General features: G+C 42.2%; 2 protein-coding genes across 7 annotated transcripts in view; one reads left to right on the top strand and one right to left on the bottom strand.

The window, feature by feature from the left end:
• The window catches only part of KIF18A (kinesin family member 18A), a 36,950-nt gene extending 12,098 nt beyond the window's left edge, over window positions 1–24,852 (bottom strand). The window contains exons 1-13 of one of the 6 annotated variants that reach the window (XR_008330657.1): window positions 24,607–24,852; window positions 21,750–22,137; window positions 20,616–20,773; window positions 19,773–19,877; window positions 17,160–17,270; window positions 15,800–15,997; window positions 13,879–14,055; window positions 12,935–13,009; window positions 12,561–12,658; window positions 8,966–9,128; window positions 6,639–6,803; window positions 5,049–5,170; window positions 3,367–3,605 (exon numbers count right to left, since the gene is read on the bottom strand). Coding sequence is in view for 5 of the 6 variants with exons in the window: in XM_053389649.1 (XP_053245624.1) it covers window positions 3,367–3,605; window positions 5,049–5,170; window positions 6,639–6,803; window positions 8,966–9,128; window positions 12,561–12,658; window positions 12,935–13,009; window positions 13,879–14,055; window positions 15,800–15,997; window positions 17,160–17,270; window positions 19,773–19,877; window positions 20,616–20,773; window positions 21,750–22,077 (1,939 nt within the window). In the remaining variant the exon portion in view is untranslated. Of the gene's footprint in view, window positions 1–3,366; window positions 3,606–5,048; window positions 5,171–6,638; window positions 6,804–8,965; window positions 9,129–12,560; window positions 12,659–12,934; window positions 13,010–13,878; window positions 14,056–15,799; window positions 15,998–17,159; window positions 17,271–19,772; window positions 19,878–20,615; window positions 20,774–21,749; window positions 22,141–23,470; window positions 23,493–24,606 lie in introns of those variants that run through there. The other 5 variants (XM_053389686.1, XM_053389649.1, XM_053389658.1 and 2 more) reach the window with 5 other exon arrangements.
• METTL15 (methyltransferase like 15) overlaps window positions 24,092–26,307 on the top strand; it is a 91,862-nt gene continuing 89,646 nt past the window's right edge. Inside the window, exon 1 of the mRNA XM_053389726.1 lies at window positions 24,092–24,196. The gene's annotated coding sequence lies outside the window, so the exon portion shown is untranslated. The remainder of the gene's footprint in view (window positions 24,197–26,307) is intronic.

Consider the following 26,307-nt stretch of genomic DNA (forward strand, 5'->3'; position numbering starts at 1 on the left):
CTTTACATTGCTAGTTCTCACAATGCCCTACTCCTTTAAAGCACAACCGCTGCCTTTGCTCTTTTTCTGCTCCTGTCTTTAACTACCTTGACTAGAATATCAGAGAATCAACTTTGCTCTAACTTCTGATACCAGCCGACTTTTCTTTGTGTTTCTCACAGTCCATTTATAAAGCCCTGCCTACTCTTTCCCCAAGTTAAAATACTGTACTATACTATGTTTCCATCATATGCAAACCAGAAATGTTGAGGTGTGACCGGAAACAAAGGACTGGTTTAGACTGGACAAATGTCTAAGCCTATTCATTATCTTTTTTATGCATTGCTAGTGTGCTGAACAGATGCAAAACACCAAACACAGTGGTACCTCGGGTTACAGACGCTTCAGGTTACAGACTCTGCTAACCCAGAAATAGTACCCCGGGTTAAGAACTTTGCTTCAGGATGAGAACAGAAATCGCGCGGCAGTGGCACGGCGGCAGCAGGAGGCCTCATTAGCTAAAGTGGTACCTCAGGTTAAGAACAGACCTCCAGAATGAATTAAGTTCTTAAGCCGAGATACTACTGTAAATATTATAAATATGCTGAGACGTAAGTTATCATCCACTGATAATTCACAGCAGATGGCATTATTGGTACTAGACAACATAGCTGGCATTGATGGGCATTGCTACACTTAACATCTAAAGGAAGACATTTAGGGAAAAAGCATTTCCAAACTACACTTTCCTAGTAATCAATCCACATTTAAGAGCGAAACAGTAAACTACATATGCTAGCAAGCTGGGCTCACACACACCCTTCCTGTTTAATTCCCGAGATGCCCATTATTTTATTAAAATTATACTGCCTACATACTTCATCATAAATGAAACATTATGATGACCAATTTATTCAAATATAGAGAATTTTGGAAAACCCTCTGAAATATTCCCACGGGAACATATATGTCTCTTAATTCAAAAATGGATTGGAAACCAAGAGTCTGGTGCCCCCAAAATGGAACAGCTTTACTGTTATGTTGACAAGTAAAGCCCATGCAATTATGCTGCAAGTAAAATATGGATTTTTAAATAAGGAATAATGACCACTGTGTAACAGGTGGCCAATGTTTTTTCAGCCTCTGTGCAAAACCCCATTTCCTGCCTAACATCTTGAATAGATCGCGAACCAAAATAAATAAATAAATAAATAAAATCAATGAACCAAAAATGGTGCAATGGGATCTGTATGAATTGTCGTTTAAAAATTTCCTAACTAAAGATAAGTCAGGGCTTCCTAACAACATGGGAACTCCCTGCTCCCCATGACTTTTCTAAGGAATAATTTCTGCTGCTGGTGATTTTTGTGTGTTGGATCTTTAAACAAAACATACAAATGTTCCATCCTAACTTATAAGTACCATTTTGTTTATCCAAGTTTAGATGGTAAGAGCTCTAGAAGACTTATAAAATATCCAGTGTTTCATGAAGTCTTGTTCTTAAGCATAGCTCTCCATATCATATTTTGTTTCTGAAAATATTAGTATTTTGTTTAGGAGGGTTGGTTTCCAAATTTTCTGCCTCGAAGGAACATTTCCCACATCAATCTAACTGTTGAAGAGCACGTGTATTGTAGGTTGGACGATCCAGAGTACACCATAGGCTCACATGGTGTAGTGACAAGATCTATTGGGCCTCATCATTTTCTACGGAAGCTGAGGGTGCATTCAGACTAGGGAAGATCAGGAATGGAAGTCTTTCAGCGAAGTTTGCCAATACTGATCTTCTAATTGTAGAAGGAATACCCAGGATCGCCTTGGACTCTCTAAAACCATAGGCTTGGGAAGACCAACAGCAATTCTCCCCCTTGTGTTTGCGCATAAATCAAATTCTTTTCACTAGCGAGCTTGCAACTTTCCCCCGCAATTCCTATCTGCACCACTGCTTGCTCTGAAACGTCTCTAGGGAAGGGGGCACCCAGGATGCAGAAGTTGTAGAGGTACAGTAAATGCAGAAAATTACTGCTTTAAGGAGTCAGTACAAACATTAGCGCTCACATTTCCAACAGAAAGCCACAGACAGGAAACGTTTGCTAAACCGATTGAAAGGTGCCTCACTTCATTTTATGACCAATAAGACTGTTCATGGCATAAATTGGCCAGATCGTACAAACGCCCAGACTATCTACTGATAAGGATACCAGCAAAAGATGACTGCACTGCACTAGGAAAAGTAACACAAAGCTAACAAACTGCTTTAATCTGTTGAATCACCCTTATTTGTCAGGTGTACAGTGGGTACTTTCCTTATCTTAACAAAACAGCCCACCTCCCAAATAAAACATCACAAGCACTGTGGAGGAATTCAGAAAGGTTACAAAACAGGAAGGAAAAGGTCTTACTGTACACGGGTATCTTTAAATAATTATCTGGATCAAGGCTTATATCAACATTTTCTACTTTCTTCGGTGATCTGGAGAAAAGCTACATGCAGACTCATTTCAATGCCCACCCTAGAACTGATATTTTCGCAAGGCGGTAACTGCTACATTAGGAAGAGTTGAGTGATATAGGCAGATATTCCTGAGGGGATGAAGCACACCATTTCCAAGAAAGGGCCTTCTTTTGCTTTAGCTGCTACACTAATGTTAGGTTTGGTCACATTTGGCTGGATTCAGAATTCAGGCGAGCAGAACTTGTAATAATTATTGGCAGGTCTTTTATCTGTAAGCTGTCTTGAGTCTCAACAGAGAAAAAGGTGGGGTACAAATAAATATATAATCTTCATAATAACCATTGTCCTATATTGAAAGATTTTTGGCAGAAGGTAACTGAAACCATCAACAGAACTGTATAGAACCTTACATTTACAGAGCAAAATATCCTCTTGAATTATATAACCAGCACATGGAACCTTACAAAAGGACAATGTGAGTGGACTCTCTGTGCCCTTACCACAAAAAGACTGATACTGATGAATTGGAAAAATAAAAATGCGGCACCCTTCTACGATTGGATTGAAGACTTATACAAACTCGCAACATATGAACGACTTGCATATAAACGCAGACTTGCCATGGACAAATTCAATGATATTTGGAATCCATTCTTACAAATACCGTAAACTGTAATAGGTTAAGATCTGGTGAAGTACAATAACAACCTTGTAAAATATACAGTTTTGGGTTCCCCCCTCCCCCCTTTGTTTTCCCTTCTGCACAGGATCTGTTTCTCTTTTTTGTTTGCGTTCACCATGTCTGGTGCACATATAGTTAGGTACTTTTTGAACTTTCAATAAAAAGATCATCATCACCACCATTTGACCTTTTTTTCCTTAGGGAAGGTGCAACACCTTAAAAACAGAAAAAGAGACAACTGTCTACTTACGGCAAGGAGTATTCTGGTAACTCACAAGTTGTGGAAAGGCCATGATAGCAGACATCACTGGTGAATCATTTTGTTTTGGTTCTTTTTCAGTCATCTGGTCAGCCCAGACAACGGCTTTCTCTCTGTGAATCAGCTGCTCAAAAGCCTTGAAGTCATCCTCAACAGCACTGTTTGCTAACCCTGCTGTTTTCAAAGCTATGTACTGCTTTCTTATAACAGAAAGCAAAGCACTTAGTATTCTGTTAAAAAATGAAAGTTTCATGGTAAATAAGCAACAAACATCTCAGTGATAGCACTGCATGCTGCTTTCATGTAAATTGTATTTAAGGAACATTATATATATGCAGACATCCTACTTAGAAAGTATACACAAGCTTTTAAACAGTTGTGCAGTGAGAGAAGACTATTGTCAGCAAGTCCTGTTTGAATTTTAACACTCTGACCATATTCCCAATAACCTAGTGTTTATATTTGTAGAGTTTCTTTCTGGGGTTAAATGTTGCAGAGTACCTTCACAATTCTAGATTTGATTTTATTGTCATTAATCTTTAGGTGCCAACCTACATTTTCAGCAGGATTCCTATACCCTAAAATATTTGAGTTGATCCTTCTGCATTCTGGATTAATTGCAGTTTCAGAATGCGGCTGCCGAGACCATGTAACACCGGTCCTGAAAGACCTAAATTGGTTCCCAATTGGTTTTCCAAGCACAATTTAAAGTGTTGGTGCTAACCCTTAAAGCAAATGAGAGATCTTGGTATAGGTCATCAACCAGGTCCCTCAAACCAGGTAGGTAGTCAGACTAGAAATTTATCATCTCACTGTTAGGCACCACTGAGCAGCTGCCTACAAAGAACTCATTCATCGGTATCTATTCTATAGGCTTCTCTAAGGGGAAAATTCCCAGGAAGGGAAACACTATTAAGATCAGCTGTTTTAAAAGAGGGGTTATAGGCGTTCCAAAGGGAGCCAGTAATCTGGCTTCTGTATTTTGGACCTGTTGAAGTATCAGAGTTGTCTTCAAGGACAGTCCCAAGCCCTTGGCCAAGTCATTGTTTGGTGAGGGGGCGGAGGTGAAACCCCCCATTCCCCCATTTATAATCAGCTGAAGAGAAGGGCTGGGTACCTGTGGTGCACGAGATACCCACCCCTGGTATGGGCCCCTGAATCACTGGCCAAGAGTGAATGTGGCCTTCAGGCCAGAAAAAAAGGTTAGCTACCCACAGAATGGAACTAGGCACATTCTCCTGCCTACATCTTCCACACTGCAGGGATGCCTTATTCTTGGTTCCAGAGGCAAGACAAGAGGCAAAGCTATGAAGTCACAGCAGTCTGCCTACAGACCACAATGGATTCCAAAATGGCACCCTCATGCTCTGGATTTGATTTGCTGCACACCTTCCAAAGACATTGGCCACCACTGAGCTTAAAAGGTCAAAGTGTTCCTACTAAGATATTCTGAAAGAACTAGAGAGCAATCTGTTCAGCTTTTTGGAATAGGACAGAAAAAGAAACATTGTCCCTGTCACTTTCAGACCTCTCGTTCAAAAGCAGTCCAACGAAAGTTTAATCAAATGTACCACAATTTTCGTGTAAAATTAGCCTATTTGTAGCCTCCACATACGTCAAAAGCTTTAAATAGGGAAGCTGTTCAAAATATGGCATTTCAAACATCGACTTACTTTTCTGTCTGTTTATATTGCTGTTCTTGGAGGGAGGCAAGAGTCCTCATGTATTCAGCCTGAGTTCTCAAATCCTTCACTTCCAACTTCAAATGGAAGTACTGCAGATCTCGGTTGAGCTCCTAGAAAAGGGAGCCATGTTGAAGCCAAGCTCATAGGCAGCCAACCCAGTAATGACAGGAATGCTACTACTTTGAAAAACAACAGTCCTACTTCTTGCCAAGTGATGGCGAACAGGTCAAGAGTCAAGAGGGTGGCATACAATTGTAGCAACAGCCATTCCATTAACTAACTGTTGGCTTGCGCCAAGGAAATCTCGTGCAATTTTTGCCTACCATACACTGATTTGTACTATCATGCTACTTCCCCTTGCGTTAACAATAGCTAACAATGCTTCTTGAATTAACGTTATACCTGTATACATTGAATCTCACTCAGAGCTGATAGCCGTCAATACAAATCAACCAAGGGACTTCAAGTTAAAACCAAACCGGAATGACCTAGGAGACCTCTTATTGAAGCCCCTTAAGTCTGGGGCTGCTTGGGAAGCAAAGTATCAAACCCTGCCTGCATGCTGGTGCTTTGAAAGCTTCCAGGCTGGAGGAGGAGGGTGCAGGAACTCCGCCCCCCCCAACTCCCCCCCCCCAACTGAGGTAAAGTCCTTTTAAAAAGTGCCATATCTGGTACTAAACTTCAGTGACAGTGGGGGCATACTAGCATTCATCAAGCATGGCTCTCATCCTTGCAACTCCCAGTTATTATCACATTTTTACATGCTAATAACTTCCATTTTCAGCAGTGGCTAAGATGGATAAGGTATTATTTCAGGGGCAGAGGTTGCGGGAAGAATGCAGCAGACACCAGGTCAATTTTGTTTATAGGCTTGTTTGAAAAATGGAAGGCAGGTGCTTTGTTTGCTTCCTGGTTTTCTTCTTTTCTTTCATATGAAGACAGTATCTACTCTTATGCTACGTGAACAACAAGAAACTACAATAGTCTATTGTAGATACACTACTATTCAGGGAAGTACAGCAATTTGTTTGAGACTTTTTTAAAAAAGGGGGGGGGAGGAATTGATCTATTTTCATTGAAAGCAGTGAAAAAACATGCACATTTAAAAGAGAAAATTGCAACAGAAAACACCTGTCTTCTACCACGTTACAAAGCAGCTATCTGAAAATGGGAAAGCCTTACAGTTACAGTTAGCAAGCACTATTTTTAAGTAACCGAGGAAGGACACATGAAGCAAGATGGTAAGTGACTTGGCCTGAAGGGTCAGCTCAAAACCAATTCCCTGCTCATCCTCACTGACCCATCATCTTCCTTCAGTTCTCGGGTTTTGGTCTGGAGTGTGGAAAGTCACACACACACACACACACACACACACACACTTACTTCACTTTTTTATACACGCACACGAATTTGCTTACTGCTACAGTGGAATAAAGAACAATCCCTCTCACTTGAACATCCAAAATATTTCCCAGGAGCCAAAGGAACACGAGAACAGTACTACTGGATCAAGCCAGTGACCCATCTAAGTCCAGCATCCTGTTCTCACAGTGGCCAACTAGAGGCAAAGGAACTTACCTCAGGAATATGGCCATCTTGACCTAGGAGGCGCATTTCATTTTCGACCCGGTGCAACCAATTAGTGTTGTCCTCTAAGCGTTTAGTCTCTTCCGCTTCCCTCTGCTCTATTTGCAAGCGCCGGGTTTTAAGTAACGCAAGCCGGTGGTCGTGCTTGTCAGTCGCCTGTAACAAAACAAACCTAAGTTTCAAACTAAAGGACAGAACTGGATACTATGGCGAACTACATACTACCAAAGCAACAGCCCAGCATCTCATGATGCAATATTATTCAGTTTCCTCAACTGTGCTGGAGTTCACAGGCTGCTGTCGTCAGCGAAGCCCAGTGTCATGCCATCTGTTTTAATTTTTGAGTGGTTTTAATTGTATTATATTTGTTGTCAACCACTTATGAAAGCGTGGCTTGCAAATATTTTTATCAAAAAATAAATACACACATATTTTTTAAAAAACTTAAGATTTTACCAGAGGGAAAGCTGACTGCTGTTGCAAGCCGTTCCCTCTCTGTATCAGCTAGTTCAGCCCACACTCTCCCAAATCATAAGTAACAGAGTTGGTCCAAATAATTCATTTAGGGTTTTTTTGCCTGAACCCAAAAGGGGTGGGGTGGGTGCTTGAATGTTCTGCATGTGAACCCAATATTTTCCCCAGTGTGATTTCTGAAGAATGCGGCCCCCAAATGCTCTTTGAACTCCCGAATTTAAGACATGATTTTGACTATTAAGAGCAAGAAAGAAAAAGAAAAGAAAAAGCTGCCAGTATATGTACCCTGCATTTCAGCGTTTAAAACATTTCCTGCTTAGTTCAACAGAAGAAATTTATTTCACCTTCCATTTCAGACAGCTATCACGATGCTCAATTGAAAGCAGATGTCTGAGAAAACCTAACACACAAAAATATTTGCAACAGAACTTCAAAGATTGTCACTTACAGTTAATTGCTATGTGAGGGAAGTTTTATACATTTAAGTATTAGCCACTTGAGCCACATTATATGTGAGAGGCAATATATGAACAATGTATGATTAAAAAATCAGAAGTAAAAAGCCTATCCGTAAAATGCACAGAGCCAGGAGTACAAAGTTCCTTCTTACACCACACAGAATAAAAACTGGCGGCTCAGGCTCAAGCCCTCTTTCCTGTCGTTCTTAAAGAAATGTCACAAAAGGAGTAACAGCTGAGGTGGTTCAGTTTGTGTAGTGGCGGAAAGCAAAGTAACAGTAGAGAAAAAACGCTATGATCAGCAAACCTCGAGGGGCAGAAAAAGTAATGCTGGGGAGACCCACTGAAAGGAAAGAGCACCCAAAAAGTAAACTAAGAGCCAGCAGATTCGAGCAGCAAGATGGCCAAAGGAATGGGGGAAAAGAGTTGACAAGAGAAGCGGGGACCAAGGAAGACGTATGCAGACAAGTCAGAGGACAGATAAAAGATCTTTAACAACACAGTGTGAGGTAGAACTCCTATTACGTACTCAGGAGCGTAACCTGAGTACTACAAAACTGGTAAGAACCAGTTAAGGAGGAACGTAACAGGTGAATGTTTAAAGTGAAAACTAACTCCATACAAGGTGCAAGAAGAGTTCTAATAGATACAGTGAAAGTGGGTTCAACAAGTTGTATTTCAAGGACTGTGGTTGGATGAAGAGATGGTGAGGGGCTGGGGTGGCAGAAGGTGATTCAGTTAGAGGAGAAGCAGCTAAGATGATGTACACCTCGCCTATTTATAAAGCTCTGGTAGACTCTTTGAACTTTGTTCGATAATGCTTTACTAAATCAAGTCAGACCGATTGAGAATTTGGTATGAGCCTCTGCACTTGAATCCCCAAGGGAAATTTCCTGCACAGGTGGTGGGACGGGGCGGGGCGGGGGGAACCTGGACAGGAGGACAAGGTGGATTGTAATTATAAACCACGTTAAAAGGATTCACACAAGCCCACACATACACCAAAAGCACATGAAAAGATGGTGTCAGCTAGTGCTGCTAATATGTGTGCTGGGGGCTGAATGCTTTATAGCTGTGTGAAGTAGCTCCACGTTCCTCTAAATGAATGTGCATAGTGCTGCTTCAAATGACTGCTGGCACATGTATTACCAGTGGGGAAGGTGGAGGTTAGTCAGTGCAACCTTGCAACACTCTCGTGCATGCTTTCAATAGGAGAGGGTTCAGGTGAATCCCCCAAAGATCTAACCCTTGTAATTCGTTTCAAGAAGCCCTGGATAACTGCAGTAAGGAGACACACAGGATCAGAACCACGTTCTTTTCATTAGCCTAACAGCTTGGCATAAGCATGGCAGAAAGGACAGCAGAACTGTCATACTAATAGCTTACCCTCTCCATTCTCTCCGGAGCGCACATCATTTCAATTTGTTCATGGCAATTTTTTTGATAATGGGTTTTCAGGATGTTTTCTTTATGGCGCAGTTCCAGCTTCAGAAACTCTTGCCTGATTTCCTCTCGATTTGCGAACACGCACTTCAAAATTTCTCTAAACCTGCCCCAAACATTTATATAGAAAAAGGACCAAGTTACACAAAACACAGCTTTGTGGCAGGGCGTTACACTGTAGTAAATAGCAGCTTCAATTTAAAAAAAATTATGCTTAACCAAAGAGGTTAAAGCAGGAGTGGTACTTCAGATGTTTATTTGTTTATAAAATGATTATGATGATAATTATTTATTAAATTTATACAGTGCTTTACCATAAAAATACCAAAGCGGTTTACAGAATAAAACCACAAAACATAAAACCATAGAATAAAAACATTAAAAAGTTTTTTAAAAAAATGTTGCTGGTCTACAGCTGCCATCATCCCTGACCATGGACTATGCTGGCTGAGGCAGATGGAAGATGGAAGTCCAGTAATATTTGCAGCAACCTACTGAGTATGTAAGGGGCAAGGCGGTGTCTCAAATAACCTTTTCTTTCCTGCCATTTAAACATTTAGTGCAACATGGTGGCATATTGATCAAAAAGCCACATTTCCATAACCCAACAGGACAGAAGTGCATTATAATCAGGGAAACTAATAAAATAATCCCCAAATCTGAATGAAACCCCCATGTTCCCATATTCTCTCATGTAAGTGCATCAAAAGGCTACGTTACTGGATTGACTAGCACAACCCCCTTTGCTTTGGTCTAGGCTTTGCACTGTGGGTTGGCTGTGCTTTTCATTCAGACATTAATCTCAAGGACAGGAGCCAGGAGATATCTGCTTAAACACTCGCCATGCCTTTACCATCTGAAGCAACAATCAGCTATGCATGCCGTTCGACAGCTTAACCAAGGAGCTCAGATGGGACCACCTCTCTTTATTTGCTACCAAGTTTGATACAGTAAAAAGAGGATGTGGGTGGCACTGTGGGTTAAACCACAGAACCTAGGGCTTGCTGATCAGAAGGTCAGCGGTTCAAATCCCCGCGATGGGGTGAGCTCCGTTGCTCTGTCCCTGCTCCTGCCAACCTAGCAGTTTGAAAGCACGTCAAAGGGCAAGGAGATAAATAGGTACTGCTCCAGTGGGAAGGTAAACGGCGTTTCCGTGCGCTGCTCTGGTTTGCCAGAAGTGGCTTAGTCATGCTGGCCACATGACTCGGAAGCTGTATGCTGGCTCCCTCGGCCAATAAAGCGAGATGAGTGTCGCAACCCCAGTGTTGTCTATGAATGGTCAGGGGTCCCTTTACCTTTAGATACAGTACATTTTCAAGTGGCTTACGAAGCGGTACCTGGTCAAAAAGGAGCGCCAGTGTGCAGAAAACTGACTTTAACGCATGTGAAAAAAAGGAATAGGCAAAAGGGGAAATGCTGTATTGACAAAGCAATGCTAGAGATTTTCTGGAAAGCTGTCTCCTGAAACATTGGTCATCAGCTGGTGGGCAGGTAGGTGGATTGAGCCTGCAGTAGCACCATCTGCATAGTTTTCTTGGAGGTTGCCCCCCCCCCCAAGAATAATAGAATTGTAGAGTTGGAAGAGACCCCTGCGATAGCTGCTGCTCTAAAGGATCTAAAATGGCTCTTTCTCCAAGCATAAAAATGTTTTATCTTATAAATTCAGGTTGTCAATACAGCTGTAAATTATTAGAACTTAGATTACAGGTGTGCCTTTTTTGACAGCTTTTAGTAGCTTAAAAACCTCTTAATTGGAGCATTAAAATGTGGGTTACCATGGGAAAGTTTGACTGTAAAAATCTGTAATGTAACAAACGGTGATTAGCACCTATGATCCTTCCCTGGGGATATTTGTCTATCTATGGAGTTATAGCAGCTTTAGTTTAAGTCAGAGATTTAAAAGAGTAAAATTGCTTAATGTGTTTATTATACAGAAAAAGGTCATTAAAAAGTTGTCTCGCTATATACACAGTTCTGCAAAACATAATTTTCCAGATTATTTTTAACCAAGTAGGCAGCGATTCTCTCTTAACAGAAGATTCTTTTTTTAAACACACCCCTGTAATAGTATTTTTGAATTCCTGTTTTTGAAATAAATGGTATTTCGAACGAAAACGGAGCTGCCGATAAATTGCTCTTAACACAAGATCTAGGGGCTCAATTTCTCGTGATTATCTTGATGTTACATGGAATATATTCCCACATTCTCAGTTGCTAGTGCTTGCTTCCCAGTTCCTGGAATCCTAATTTTGCCAGATTGGATAAGGACCCACTGTCCCAAGCATGCACAAGTTACACAGCTGCACTTTTAACCCTTCCACTGCCCCTGTCAGTATTAGGTTATTTCACAGCAACAGGCAGCATTAGAACTTCAAAAGAGAGATTTTACTGGGCATAATTTTTCTCCTTATGCCTAACTGAATTTCTAGAGCTTAGACAGAAAATATAGCTGTAAACAGCAGTTATATTTCTTTATTGAAAACATTTATATTGCCCATTTCGCTAAGAGAGCCCAAGATGGCTAAAACAATATAAAAAAGTTATAATACAAATGCTTAAAGAATACAAAAAAGGGAAATGGTAAAAATAGCAGAGTAAAAATGAAAGTATCTGTTGAAAACCATTTCCAGCACAAAATTTAACAAATTTTGCCCCAGCTTAAAAGCACACTTGAAGAGCCTTTCTAAAAAAGGAAATTCAACAGCATGGCAAATAAAAGAAACCAGTAACAAGGAGGTAAGGTGAATGTTTCTTGAAAGGGGGTTCCAGAGCTTGGGTGCAGAAACTGAGAAGGTCCTATCCCTGGTTCTGACTAAACATAATTCTGGGGAGTACAGTCCTGACATGGGTTGTGGGTTCAAGCACCAAGTTTGGCAAATTATTCCTGCATTGCAGAGGGTTGGACTAGTTGACCCTTGTGGTCATTTCCAACTCTACAATTCTCTGGTTCCATGATGTAACTATGACACGTGCTACCACGGCCAGATCTTCAGTCTCCAGGAACAAGTGCACCAACTTAAGCTGGGCAAAGGCATATCTGGCTACATCTAGCACCTGAGCATTCAAGGTTAAGGACAGGTACCCTTAAAACTAGGAACCTGCATTTTCAGGTGTTGAATCCTTATCCCAGGATAACATTAAAGGCAATACCATCAAGAAAAGAACAATGGCTGTTTTATAGGCACAATAAGATAATGAAATGTTCCCTCCTTTGTGCATGGGAGTGGACCATATATGGGAGTTTGCTTATTGACCAGGTGCTAAACTCGACTTCCCTATAGATCCCCAGGAGCTTGTACATTAAATTTTGGCAAGGGACGAGGCCACTGGATAACAATATGAAAGTATGGATGAGCCTCTCTGTTGTAAGGAGTGACCAGGTGCATTATGGTACATTGGCTGACAGGGTACCATTGACCAACTAAGGCTGACAAGAGAGAAGGTATTAGAAGTATTTTATCATCTTATACACACAAGTAGTTGTGGATCATGTCATGACTTTGTACAAGACAACACAATAAGTAAGCATTTTTTTTACCTTGAAATTTCCACCTGTTGTTGATCTGTGGCATGTCTGTCAGGAGAAGATGTTTTTTCCAACTCCAGGACTCGTAGTTTCTCTTTCAGCATGATGATCTGAAACAGGATAATAGTGTATTTGAAAGAAATGGGTGCATGTGCGGTTTGTATCTCATTTTTAGTATTCCATGAGTTTGTTTAAACAGCTTTTTTCAAAACCAATTTTTAAAGCCATACTAACGATCTACATCACACCTAATATGACACAGAAACACCAGGTTTTCTGGAAATCTGGAGTATCTGGGTGCACAACACTTAATGCCTTATTTTAATTATGCTGTTATTCTTTATGTGTAACTAAAGCAACATTAACTATTCCAGTAATTGACATACCTCTTTCTTTTGTTCTTCACAAATCTTAACGTATTGACTTATATGGCTATCCAAGCTTACTACATTGCTCTTCAGCTGTGAAGAGAAGACAAAGTTCAGTTTCATAAACATCAGAAGACAGTATATTCTTCCTTTGCTATGGAAAACATGCCATGTGATCATCATATCAAGCAACACAAACATCAGTCACAAAATCCCCTGATTAAATAAAGGTAACAAAAAGGTAATGGGATGGATCCAGACATGTCTAAACATATTAAAAGTCATGGCTTGGATTCAGACTTCCACTCCACGATTATCACCAATTACTCTTTCCTCCTGCTGCTCCCACATTGTTCTGGAGTTATCCCCAACCCTCCAGAACAGCTTTTCCCAGGGCCAGAGAGGAGAATGAATTGGTGACAATCACCACCTGCCGTTTTTCGCCAGTGCCAGATAAACTTTGCTTGGTTTAGTTGAGATTCAACCCAATGGGCAGGATCCAAAGCTGTGCTCATCCCAGGGGGAAATTCCCCACTCCTTTCTGCAAATTACAACAGCCAGTATCCGCACCCGCTCCCAGGATCTCCTTTATATGTAAGGATACCCTTGAGAAAGGCCTAAGATATGCATTGAGGAGCTGCAGATGAAGAAGGAAAATACGGAAGGGAGAAGGGAAATTGGATGTAGGTCAAGTGTATCAAGGAATTGTTTTCCCCTTTGAAATAATGCCATGAAACAGAGGGAAGGGTAGATAAGAAAGTACAAGCAGCAAAGAAGGCAGTTGTGCATACGTAAAAAGAAAAAGTGCTCAGTAAGATTGCAATATTTAAAAATATGAAGCAAAAAACAGAGAGGGCAGTATCTTTTCCCTGTTGAAATTTTCCACTCAATCAGAACAAACAAACATCATTTTATAATTTGAAAGCAACAGTGCAGAACTTAAAAAGAAGAAGTTTACTTACAGAGGATTTGATGTCCTTGGCTCGATTGGCATATTTAAGAGTGTTATATGTGTCATCATAGAACAGAGAAGAAGGACTAACAGCAGCTATAATTATCGTGCGACAATTTCCTCCTAGAGAATCCTTCAGTAAACGAGTAAGCTTGCTGTTCCGATAAGGAATGTGCTGGTTCTTCTTCTGGAAGAACAAAAAAACCCCCACAACCCCACACAGAAGAGGGTGAGTGTTTAATGGAGTGCTGAGATTACTTTAGCATCAGACCATGACTTACTATGAACAGCTGTTTCACAATGCACATAAATGACAGGAGATAAAAACCTTGAATTTCCCCCCCACTAGAAAGCCTCTTGCAACACCTAGTCAATGTCCTCCTATATGAGACAGGGTACCAGAGGTTAGCAATTTAGAGTCTCCAATTCTTGCAAAAAAAGGAAGGATGGGTGCTACATTCTCTCCACCCGCAGATCCCTGTACATACAAGGAGTCAGCAGTCTAGTGAAAACCCAGATTCCCTCCCAAATTCAGCAGCAGCAGTTCTGTGTTCCCAGCACAATAAATCCTGAATCTTAGCGTATGCCAAGCACTGTTTATAGATTTCTAGAGGAACCGCAAGAGGGGAACACAAAGGGAAACCTGCAGTAGATTCAACCCACATCCTATATTTAGTTACTTCTTTCAAGTGCTAGAAGTGATTTGATGGGCTTTGCTCAACCTGCTACTGCTATTCATCTCTACTTTAACCAGGGCAAATCCTGCATGGAAGTCCCTGCTGACCTAGGCTTCCTGCTCCAAACACCAAGAGAATCAGCTGGAACGGCTAGCAGCAGCAAAGTGGGTTGCTACTGCTCACCTGAATAGAAAAAGCTTAAGGCATGGTTAATATGCAAACTAGGGATCAAATATATTTTTACCTGTAGATCAGATCAATAGGCTAGATTGTGAGGCGTTAAAATGCCTGACAGCAATGGCTGCCAAAGACCCAAGCTCCAAAATTCCTGTTACAATAAATTAATGGGTCACTGTACTAAGTGAATTTTGATTTGTTGGGCCACCATACCAAAATGTTTGGGAACAACTACCGTATTGGCCTGAATATAAGATGCACCCGAATATAATCCGCACCTTTAAAATTGGGGGGGAGGGGGGAGAAAAAATAGCTGAATATAAGCCGCTCCCTTCCTTGCTGCTCCTGGCTGTATACTGGGGGGGGGGGGAGAGAGAGAGAGAGAGAGAGAGGCTGAGCACCGCGCTGTGTTGCTGATGGCCTTTCCCCTTTCTTGCTCTCTCTCCCTTCCTGGCCTTGAGGGCGGGTACCGCTTTGCCACACTCCTGGCTGCATACCGTAAGGTTGCAAATATAAGCCGCACTTTAACTTTTCATGGTTGGAATTTTTGGGAAAAGTGCTGCTTACATTCAGGCCAATACGGTACTTTATAGCACATTCCAAACTGCTTCACATACACTAATTCATGGGTAGGCAAACTAAGGCCTGGGGGCCAGATCCGGCCCAATTGCCTTCTAAATCTGGCCTGCAGACAGTCCGGGAATCAGCATGTATTTACATGAGCAGAATGTGTCCTTTTATTTAAAATGCATCTCTGGGTTATTTGTGGGGCATAGGAATTCGTTCTCCCCCTCCCCCCAAATATAGTCCGGCCCCCCACAAGGTCTGAGGGGCAGTGGACCAAGCCTCTGCTGAAAAGATTGTTGACCCCTGCTCTATTTTCTTGCATGCCTTACCATGCCACTATTCTTTTTGAGATTCATGAGTCACTTGTGACCTAAAAGGTATCCAAGCAACTTACATTGAAAGACATAAACATCCTAGGCCATGGGGGGGGGGGAATAATATAGAACATTAACCTTCTTATGCACGCCAATCCCAGCTGGGGGAGGTGGTGAGAAAAAAATGGGTACCTACTTTTGGGTCTGCCAGAGCATTAATGATATTGCCAAGGGCTAGCAGTGAGCGATTAATATTTGCCCCTTCTCTAAAACGAGCTCCCTTGGCCTTTGTGGCGCTGGCACGTTCTGAGCCTGCCAAGTCAATGAGGCACATTTTGGCAATACGGACATTTTGATTGATACATGCTGTCCTGTCTTGTTGTCTCAAATAGATCTGAAACAGAGGAGTACAGAACAAGGAAATGAGGAAAGAATCCAGATAAAACAACCATCCTTCCATGCCTACAAGTTGGGCAATAAAGGGAAGGAAACATGCACAAACCTAAGCTTTTTGTAATACAGACTTTCTGGCAGTCATGCAGAGTGCAAAATTGAATCGGACAAGGAAATTAAAAATGAAGATTAGATGCTCCTCTTTAGATGAACACAGTGTTTCCCAAACTTGGGTCAACAGTTGTTTTTGGACTACAACTCCCATCATCATAGCTAGCAGGACAAGTGGTCAGGGATGATGGGAACTGTAGTCTAAAAAACAGCAGGAGACCCAGGTTTGGATTATCACACTTCAGAAAGGATTGTTTATTTTATATTCCCAACATTTTCATCCCACTTTCCACCCGCAATTCTCAAAGTGCTGTATAAACAATACAATAAAGGATACACAATCACAGCTGTCAACTTTTCCCGTTTCTTGCGAGGAATCCGATTTGGAATAAGGGAATTTCCCTTAAAAAAAGGGAAACCTCGGCAGCTATGTACACAATGAAACCACCAATCTGAAAGCTTGCTATTCCAACAACACTCTCTTTGGGATCTTAACACGTTTACTCAGAAATAAGTTTACCTGAACTCAGCAAGACTTAACTCTCCAGCAACTGTGCATAGGATTATACTTTTGGTTTGCAATCCCAGCCACATCTCCCTGGGACCAAGCACCACTGAACTCAGCAGGACTTCTGTATAAACATGCATAGGCTCAGTCTGCTATATACTATGTCAGCTGCTTTAGTAGGAATCACTTTTTGATAGATTTTTAAGTATAAAAATAAATAAATGCACAACAGCAGTTACGCATGAAAAAAATACTGCCATTTATATGAGCGTGAAGTACATTTATTTCTCACAAGCAGCTATGACACCTCAATAGATTCCTCATCTGAAGTTGAGTGACGGCAGAGACCATGAGAGCTTCTCTCCTGAATGCTATTTAGCACAAAGGATTTAATGCAGACAAGAGTGCGAGCTGGATCTCTCTTCCCAAGACCAAAGCTATTATAGCTGGTGTGCCATAGGCCTAGGATTCTTTCTCTCTTTTTAAACAAAGCTTCAAAGGTTATCTAAGATCCTCAGACACCTTATCTGCTGTATCATCTTACCTGAAAGACAGCATGGGACCGAGATGAGGAGGCATTCACATCAGTGGGATGCTGTGTTCTGTTTTTGTTTCCATAGTCCAATATTTGCAAGATCTCCATGGCAGACTTCGGCTACAAAAGGTGGAGGGGGGGGGGAAATAGTCAAATGAAACTAGTAAATCTTTTTGCTAGATTTTAATCTGGGAGTTTCATTGTCATGGGATTTCAGTCATAATGTTAACATCGTAGCTTTGGCTTTTGTTGCCATCTTGGTCCCAGAGGATGACACACACAAAGCAGGTAAGAAGATACCTTTTATCAAACCAGCTTCTGTAGGTGAGCATAAGCTTCAGCACCTGCCCAAAGAAGATTATGTTCAAGATTAACTTGTGCCTAGTGTTGCCTCGAGAAGTTGGGTCAGCTAAAAGGCATCATTTTACTTATTCCAAAACCGCTAGCCGTCAGGTCGTGCTAGGCACATTCTTTGAGTAGGTGGTGATGCCACTGCAAAGTTCATCTTAAAGCCGTTAGGAAGGGAAAGGCATTCACAAACACAGAATTAAATAAACCCAAATCAATTCATTGAGTGAGTAGATCTCACACATTCATTAAAATTTAAAAAATAAGATACAATATCCAATAACTATTGACAGATAGAAAAATGTGGTTATACCCTATTTGTTTCAGAAGGAACTGAATATTTATAAAGGAGCAGTCCTATGAAAATGGACTCGGACCATTAATGGCAATGTTTGTTATAGGGAATAGTCCTCACACAATCATCCCCAAGGGCTATCTTGGTTTGCTTTCTTGGCAGTCTGCTTCCATGTTCAGCCTTCCCAGAAAGCCTTCAAATAATATCTGATGTGAAGAGAAAATTATCCAGTAGGCTGAAGTACAAGCTGGGAAGGTGGAGGCAAACATGACTCCACTATCCTTGTTTGGGGCCAGCCTAACCCAAACAGATGAAAATAATCCTGGACTGGGTGAATGGAGGGGGGCGTGGGGAACCTGAGCTGGGGATACATTGAAGGTCACGAAGTGCACACATCCGTGGCCCCAGTTCCCTCCAAAATTCTCCCTACACCACAGGGAGGCAAAAATACAGTCGCCCCTGCATCGTGTTATTCCAATTCAGAGCCACATGAGCAAGGCCGTTGTAGACTGCCAAGCTTCAGGGCTTAGCAAGAAGAGGACTACCCAGCTGGTCCCCAAGCTCAGCAGCTTCACACTGATACACTTTTAGGGTTGGGGGATAGAATATTCTAATAGTCCCCCCCTTTCTTTTTACAGGCTGTCAGCTAATTCTGCAGGGACCATATCGCTTCACTGTTTAGTTTGCTGCTGCTGACATTAAAGGCATTAAGCAGTAGTAGTACCACCCCCGTCAGCTCCTGATATTTTCGGCCCTTTGATAGCTGTACAAATGGAAATGGCATAGGTAGAAGAAGACTGCCTGGAAGCAGGCTCTCTCTCTCTCCGCCCCCTCCCTCTGCCAGCTTCCCTCCAAGCCTTGACCGAAGAAGCCAAGGTGCACTACGGTGACAATAGCAGAAACAGACATAGCATAGAGGAGGAGGGGAAAGTGAAGAAATGATAAGGAAGAAATGAGATGACAGACTGGGAGAAATTAGGTGCACGTGCAGCAGATATAAAAAATTAAGAATATGAGTTAGGATACAACTGTGATGAAGAGGTTTTTGTGTTTGATCAAACGCTTCAGCCCCCAAGCCACTTTACTCAAAAGACCTGTTTCAATTTTGACAGCGCAACTTTGAGATAAAGGGATTGAAGATTGCTACCACGTTTGATTTAAACAGTTGTTTCATAGCAACTGCCTTCGCAAACAGGTCACTTAGAGAGGCCCGCTAGTATTTCAAGTGTCTTGATAAAGTAATGGTTTTGCACTGTGTTTTCTTCCCAGAAATAAAGCTTGTAAATCTTCACATCAAGATGGATAGGATTGAACAGATAGCATTCGTGTAAAGGACTTGATTTGTCCATAGTATATGAATCATGGCTTGGGAGGGCAGTCTGATCTGTTCTGCTTCTTTTGATAGAATAGTGCCTGTAGTGGGTTGAAATGACTCTGAAAACTTTTCAAGGTATCCCAGTTAAAACCGATTTGGGGGGGAAATTGGAATTTTGGAAACGAAGTTGCAGACAGGCACGCTTATATATTGGGTCAAACTTTGTAACACTGGCATGCATGTAATACTAAGCCATGGTTTAACATGATGTGGGCAAGACAAATTTGGTCAACAGGGAGAATCAATCAGAATATTGTGAAAGTAAAAACAAAACAAATAACCTTCTAACTCACACAAAGCCTTACAATATTGGGAGATTTAATGCAAATATTTCCCACGTTCCCCGTCTGCCAACTTTCTGGCAACTTAAAGAAAAACTGCTTAGGTGACAAACTAGGTACCTCAAACTTACGATTTCCCTCTTAGGTGAAGCCTTAAAGACTCAAAAACTGCTTTGAGAATTTGTTATAGAATTTCAATTGCTTTGTGAGCTACTCTGAGAACTGTGTTATAGGAATGCCTGTAAATACGGCAAGCAGGCAAATAAATAAATAAATAAATAAGCAGTTAATGAATAACATGGATAATATAAATACGTGCAAACCTGATGCATTGTTAACCCATGAACCAGCACTCCTTTTTGAGGATCTTCTCGAACAGCCAGTGGTCCTGAACTTACAAGCAAATCATGTATCTTCTCATTGTAGACCTTGGGAGGGAAAGGCATTGGAAAAGGCAGACATTAAGATACACAAAGGTAAGCAGCTAATCATACAGAAGGTATCTGGATTTGGTAGGTGTAGTCCCATTTTAGAAGATGAAAAAATGCACCTACACGAGATGGCATGCGCTTCCAGATACATTTTATCCCTAAGTTTTAAACTCAGTTAAGAGTCCTTATTTTCTGTCCAAATATCCAAATTGCCGTCTTAACTTTCAGGCCCAAAGGAAATTTGACAGGAGGGAAGCACCAATACATTTGAAACTAGACAAGCAGAAAACTCTCAATTGTGCATGTTGTCATGAGACCTAATCCTAGGCTTGGCTACTGGGAAGTTATGTTGTATTCTGTTCTCTGGCAGCTGGGAGCAAAGCCCTTGGCTGGTTGGTTTGCTTGTTTGTTTCCTTTCTTGAATCCCAAGAAGCTCCCTGAGCAGTTTTAAATCCTCCAATATCAGGTCAGGGAGGAATTCAAAACACTTTCTTTCCAATTCTACTGGCTCCTCTGGTGCTGTGATGCCATGGGTGGGGAATACTGGTATGTACTCCTCAGAAACATGGGACTGCACCATAGGAGAACATCTCTCATGCTGGCTGGAAGACAGAATGTTTGGCTGGAAGATAGACAATGTTTTCTCAGCCTCTGACTAAGCTGGTTTGGGTCCCTTTCACCCTATTCCGTACACAAAAACAACTGTTATTGTGCAAAATTATTCCGCCTGCTTACCTCAAGGTAAGAAACGGCAATAGCGCAATGCTTCTCCTCTTTCATCCGCTCTATGGCATTGTAGAGCTCCAACATGGTCCGGTACATCACTCCAGGGTCTTCCTGGGAGCCCAGCATCGTATGAGTCTTCCCAGCTCCAGTTGCGCCATAAGCAAGCACTAAATTGAAAGCAGGCGATTGTTTTTAGCCATTTTCAGCCATTTTCAGAAGGTTGTTTTACAGTTTTTAGAAGTTTGATTGCGTTAGGGTTGATACCTTTGCTGCCACAGGCTTCTTCGGAGGAAGGTGTGAGATACAAACAGCAAGACTGGGCGTAGGAAGGGGCACGTTTAATTAGTGCATCCATTAAGTAGCTCAACATTCAAAAACAGGAGAATCTGGCTTCACCTGATATATATATTTGCTCATTTTGGGGGTGGGGTGGGGGGAAAGGAGGAAAGAGGAGAAACATGGCAGCCCTTCAACCAAGGCGATCAACTTATCATTCGACTTGTGAGAAGGTGCAAGTGAAATATGGCTGCAGAACGCTGTACATCTGTGATAGCTAGCAACTGCTCAGAACCAGCAGTGTGACGGGGAGGGTCAACAGAGCTGCCTTCTGATCATGGTCTCTGCTGCTGCTTATCTGAATGGGGCTGGGAGCACTGCATGCTGACAGGAGCACCGGATTGGCAGCGGTGGTTCCACTGGTGCAACCATGAACCCCTCCCTCAACATTGCAACTGTTCTGGTAAGCAGCAGCGCCCCCGATGTTGGGAGAGTGGTCTGCTCCACCACACACACTGCTACTGCTCAGTACCAAAGCTAGAAGTAACCGTTAGAATCAGAACTACCAGGAAGTAATGGCGAGGAAAGCTATTCTTCATGCTCTTCAGTACTGTAATAATCTATTTTTTTGCAAATGGGATGCAGGAGGTTTTGGCTTTCATTTGCAGGAAGAGAGTTACTACATGTGAAGCAAAGGACAAGAAACAAAACATCCCCAACAGCTTGGAAAATAGCGACAACAAAGTTTTAAAGCTTATAAATAGAATAGGGGGCAGAAGGACACCCCCGCCCCAGCTCAAATTAGAACTGACTGCTGATACAGGATTATTTCCATAACTAACAAAGGTAGAAATGCAAAAGAGTTACCTGTGCAATTATATCCATTTAAAAAGCCATCCAGCATGGTCAGGGTAGTATCTTCAAAGACCTCCAGCTGAGAAGAATGTTCGTCAAATACAGCATCAAACACAAATTTGAGGTCCTTGTTTTGCCTCTTGTTAAGATCACGGCATGGAACTTTTTTCCCATGAAAGAAACTGACTTCCTCCACTTTGGGATCAAAGACCAACATATGCTTATCGACAACTTGGAGCACTTTCCTGAAGTTGCCATCTCTCTCTTTCTGACTTTCTGGACGAACACGGACCACTACCTTCACGTGATTGCAGACATCTTCTTGAACAGTAGTAGACATTACGAAAGGCAGTTATGGTGTCTGGGGAAGATTTGTCATATAAAGTAAATCCAGTTTCTTCTGCTGGTGGAAGAAAATGAAAGCAGATTAAACAACAACACCTGCACTCCTATACTTGTTTACCTGGGAGTAAACTTCTCTGAAGGAGGTAAGTTTCTCTTCTGACTAAACATGCATATAACTGTGCTGCTAAACCAAGGAAGCAAATGGATTTAGATTAGGTCTTGGGTTGATAATTTGACTGGCCAAAAATGTAAACTGACCAGTTATATTTTTTAAGCAGTAATTTAAGAAAATGCAACAAGAGGTTTATGCAAATGAAAAAAAAATTCGTGTGAGAAGACACACTGCTCTATGGGCCCCATGTATACTGGGATGTACAGTTAAACCCACCAAAATGTAATTTTGTAAGTGCTATTTTTGGTTTTACAAGCAGCAGTTGATCTGCAAAGCTTATATGCAATGTTTACACAAGCTTAGATGTAACTCAATATTCTCCTGCCATTTGTTTGCCAATGACTGGAGCCCAGTAAAATAGGCTTTGTTTGCTTCAATTGTCCAGCTGACCACCAAGGATCCCATGCAACTATTTTAGATAAAGTAGAATTCTACCAAAACGGGTTTCTCAACTTAACGTGTGAAGAGTGCAAATACTCTTGTGTGGAGGGAGGATGAGGCTATGAAAGACTCACAAACTTAACAGAAAATAATATCTGCAAGTTTAACTCCTGAACAAACAAAATGATTCATAACATACTACATACTCATAGTCCAAAGAAACTTTCCTACCACATAGATAAATTTCAATGTGCACAGGTTCAGAATATGTATTTTCTAGACTCACATAAGATCTAGTTTAAGAACTTGGTTCTTTCTTTACTGTTATTTGGTGCTTGCTCACATTGTCATTTTTCAGTTAGCATATTCACATGCATTAGGTTTCACTCACACTATACAATAATTACTCTGTCAATGCCAACAGCAGTTAGTTAAAGGAATACGGTCTGGTGAACTCCATTTGTTGAGAGGAAGTCTTTTGTATTCCACTTTGCTACTCCAAATGTTCCCATACAAGATAATAACCATGTTTGGTCTCATAAATACAGCCAATTGAATGTTAATGGATTCCAGAGTCTTGTAGCACCTTAGAAAATAATGAAGCGGATGCTAATCCACACAAAAAATCCCTGTAATATATGTGGGAGGTTGCTTCTAGTCTGTCAGCGCTTTCAATCACTATCATAAACCACTCTCAATAAAGTGAATACATTGTTATAAATAAGAACAGTGGTGCTCTATCTCTTCAAAACGAGACTTTATGCTGTAAGAAAAGTAATAGGAAATGTTTCTGGTAAGTGTGGCGTAACTATCACGATAACCTAAGGGGCCTCACCTAGTCCTGTATCCTGTTCTCAGGGTGGCCAAGCAGATGCCTATGGGAAGCCCAAAAGCAGGACATGAAGCCAACAGCACTGTCCCACTTGTGATTCTCAGCAACTGGTATGCAGAGGCATACCACCTCCGATACTGGAGCTAGTGCATAGTCATCCTGGTTAATAGACTTGCTTTCCATTAAATTTGTCTAAACCACTTTAAAAGTCACTCAGATTGCTGACCATTGCTGCATATTACATTCATGAATTCCACAACTTAACTATGGAGTTATTCCTTTTGTCTCCTCTCTATATTCCCTCGTTAAGCTTCACCACATGGCCCTGGGTTCTAGAGTCATGACTCATTTCATGCATAGTTTTCTACCTCTCTCACATTTTTCCTAAACCTCAAACCCCATAGTTGCAAGCTTTCCTCATAGGAGAGTTGCTCCAGCCCCAGGGTTATTTTCACTGCACCAAATTTGCAGAGATGATCTCAAGGGCTAAGACTCACAAAAGGGCAAACAAATCAGGACGCATGCTCAGCAACAGGTCATCTGGAGGCGACCAGTCTTGAAGGCGTTTACAAAACTCTTTACGCCGTTTCCATGGGATGCTATTGGTTCAGTGTTGCCACCAACCGCGCGGCATAGATATGCATTCACCAATGCTATCTTTCACAGCGTAGTCCTATAAATGTCAATTTGGAAGCCGTGCCCAATGATTTCAACGGGACTTCATACCGGGTAAGTATGCAGAAGACCGTACCCCCACTCTCTAATAAATATGCTGGATCCTAACCACATTCTAACTCGAAGCCAGCCAGAATTTCCATCCAACCGTGCGCAGGGGTGTAGACTTAAAAGGCAATTTGGGGCGGAGAACTTCCCGATCCATCTTAACTTTATTTCGATACAGTACTATAAAGTCCCTGCAGGGACCTGGGCGAACGAATGGAATAAAGTCGCGCGGCTAATAAGCAGCGACCCTCCTATGCTGTTGCGCTGCAAAAAGAAAGGCAAGCACAAGAGCGCAAAACTCCGCCGGAAAGTGTAAGCAGCCATGGGCCACCCTCGCTAATGCAGCGAGCTGATCGGGACCCTCTTTCAGCTGAACCGAGCTAGACACCCTAGTAGGCGTAAATGGAGATACTCACCCGGGCATTAGGGACCCTCCTTGCTGATCAGCAGCCCGCGCCGCTTCTTCGGGCGTCGCCGCCTCCACGCTCGCTCGCTAGCTTCAGCGAGCCACCAAATTCAAACCTAAGCAGCCTCTCGTTCCACGGCTTCTGATTGGTTGAGGGCTTCATAACGTCATAAGAGCCTCCACGCTTACGACGCGCCCTCGGATGTATTTTGGTCCAAAGGAGGACCCATCCCTCCGCCTTCAGCCGTCTCCTAAGCGAGGGCGTAATGCTGGGATTGTGGACGTTCTGCTCGGTTTGGTGGCGCGCATGGAAATAAGGGGGGCGGATATTGTCAGTGAGCGAATGAATGAATGAATGGAGGGCGGTTCTCGCGCGAGCGGGTTGGAGGGGAGAGACGCGTATTCAAAGCAGGGGAAAGTCGGGGTTCGACTGTTTCTGTGCCGAACTGGGACGATAAGAAAGGGATAGTGTCTTTGCAGGAATTGATGAGCACAAACAAGCAGGGAGGCTGCATTTTGCAGGAATAAAGCAACAGCGAAAGTTCCGTGGAGCAGCGTTTCGTCGCCCCCGTTCAAGTTTCGAATAGAAATAAACTGTCGCGTAGCAGTCGGCGGTTATCTTAACTTGGCTTTAATTGGTTCAATCGCTGATTTTACAGCGCTATCCTAAACAGTTACGCAGTGACTCTAAAGTAAGCTCAATAGAAATGATTTCCCCCCACGCCGACTGGTTGTGCCTCTTCTAGCACAAGCGACTTGAATTTAAATTTTATTTCAGCCATGAGCTAAAATAGCTCTCAAAGCCACAGAGATTAACCGTACACGCGTCTTTTTAGGTGCGCGAGCACTTGAGCCCAGCGCGCAAAGTTTATGTGCAAGTCTTTAAAAGCGCACGTCCTTGAGGTTGCATGGCTGCAAGTGCAGTGCGGAGTGAGGGGTAAATTGGACAGGAGACACCAACAATTCGCTTGAAAGGTTTTTTTTTAACTAAAAAGCAAAACTAGGAGCCTGAAATTGGGAGTTAAGGAATGCTCAGGGAAGGGTTTAACTTTTTCCAGCTCAGCTGGCTGGAAATTGACACCACCCCCTGCTGCTTTTATGCGGGGCGGGCGATACTGTTTTAGACTAGAAAGATACACGCCAGCCTTTCTCAAACTGGTGCCCTGTGAGCTGGTTCGAGAAATGAGTTTTGCCGCTGAAGCACTGAATAGGATCAAGAAAAGTGAACCTCGCGATTCCTTAGTTTGTTCCCTAAATTGCAGTTACTCTGAGGACTTGTGGGAGCTTGTTAAATGTGAAATGAGAAAACAGTAATTCACACGAGATATTTGTTTGTAGCTGTGCTCGTGCGCGTAGCCGTACAAATGCTGAATGAAAAACGAGCGCCCGTTCCGGATGGGATGTTCTACTGGCAGATGTCAGAGGAACCTGTGCGCCTTCGGGAAGATGCTTTTAAGATGTTCTTAAAATAGAGTATTTGATGAGAGTATCTGCTGGTGGCTTAAGGTTTGCGGATTGCAACAGATGTGTGTGGTAGAGAAGGACGTATGTTAATGCAAGCGTGTGAAGACGGAGCACAGCATATCCTATAGTAACTCCGTTGGGAAAACGGTCTCTGTTAGGATTATATGGGCTGCGGGAGGTTGTGTGGCGGCCAGCCTGATCGCAAACGGGTTACCTCTTACTACGTAACAAGACACGCATCGAAATA

Source organism: Podarcis raffonei, chromosome 1 (assembly GCF_027172205.1).
Source record: "Podarcis raffonei isolate rPodRaf1 chromosome 1, rPodRaf1.pri, whole genome shotgun sequence".
NCBI lineage: Eukaryota > Metazoa > Chordata > Lepidosauria > Squamata > Lacertidae > Podarcis > Podarcis raffonei.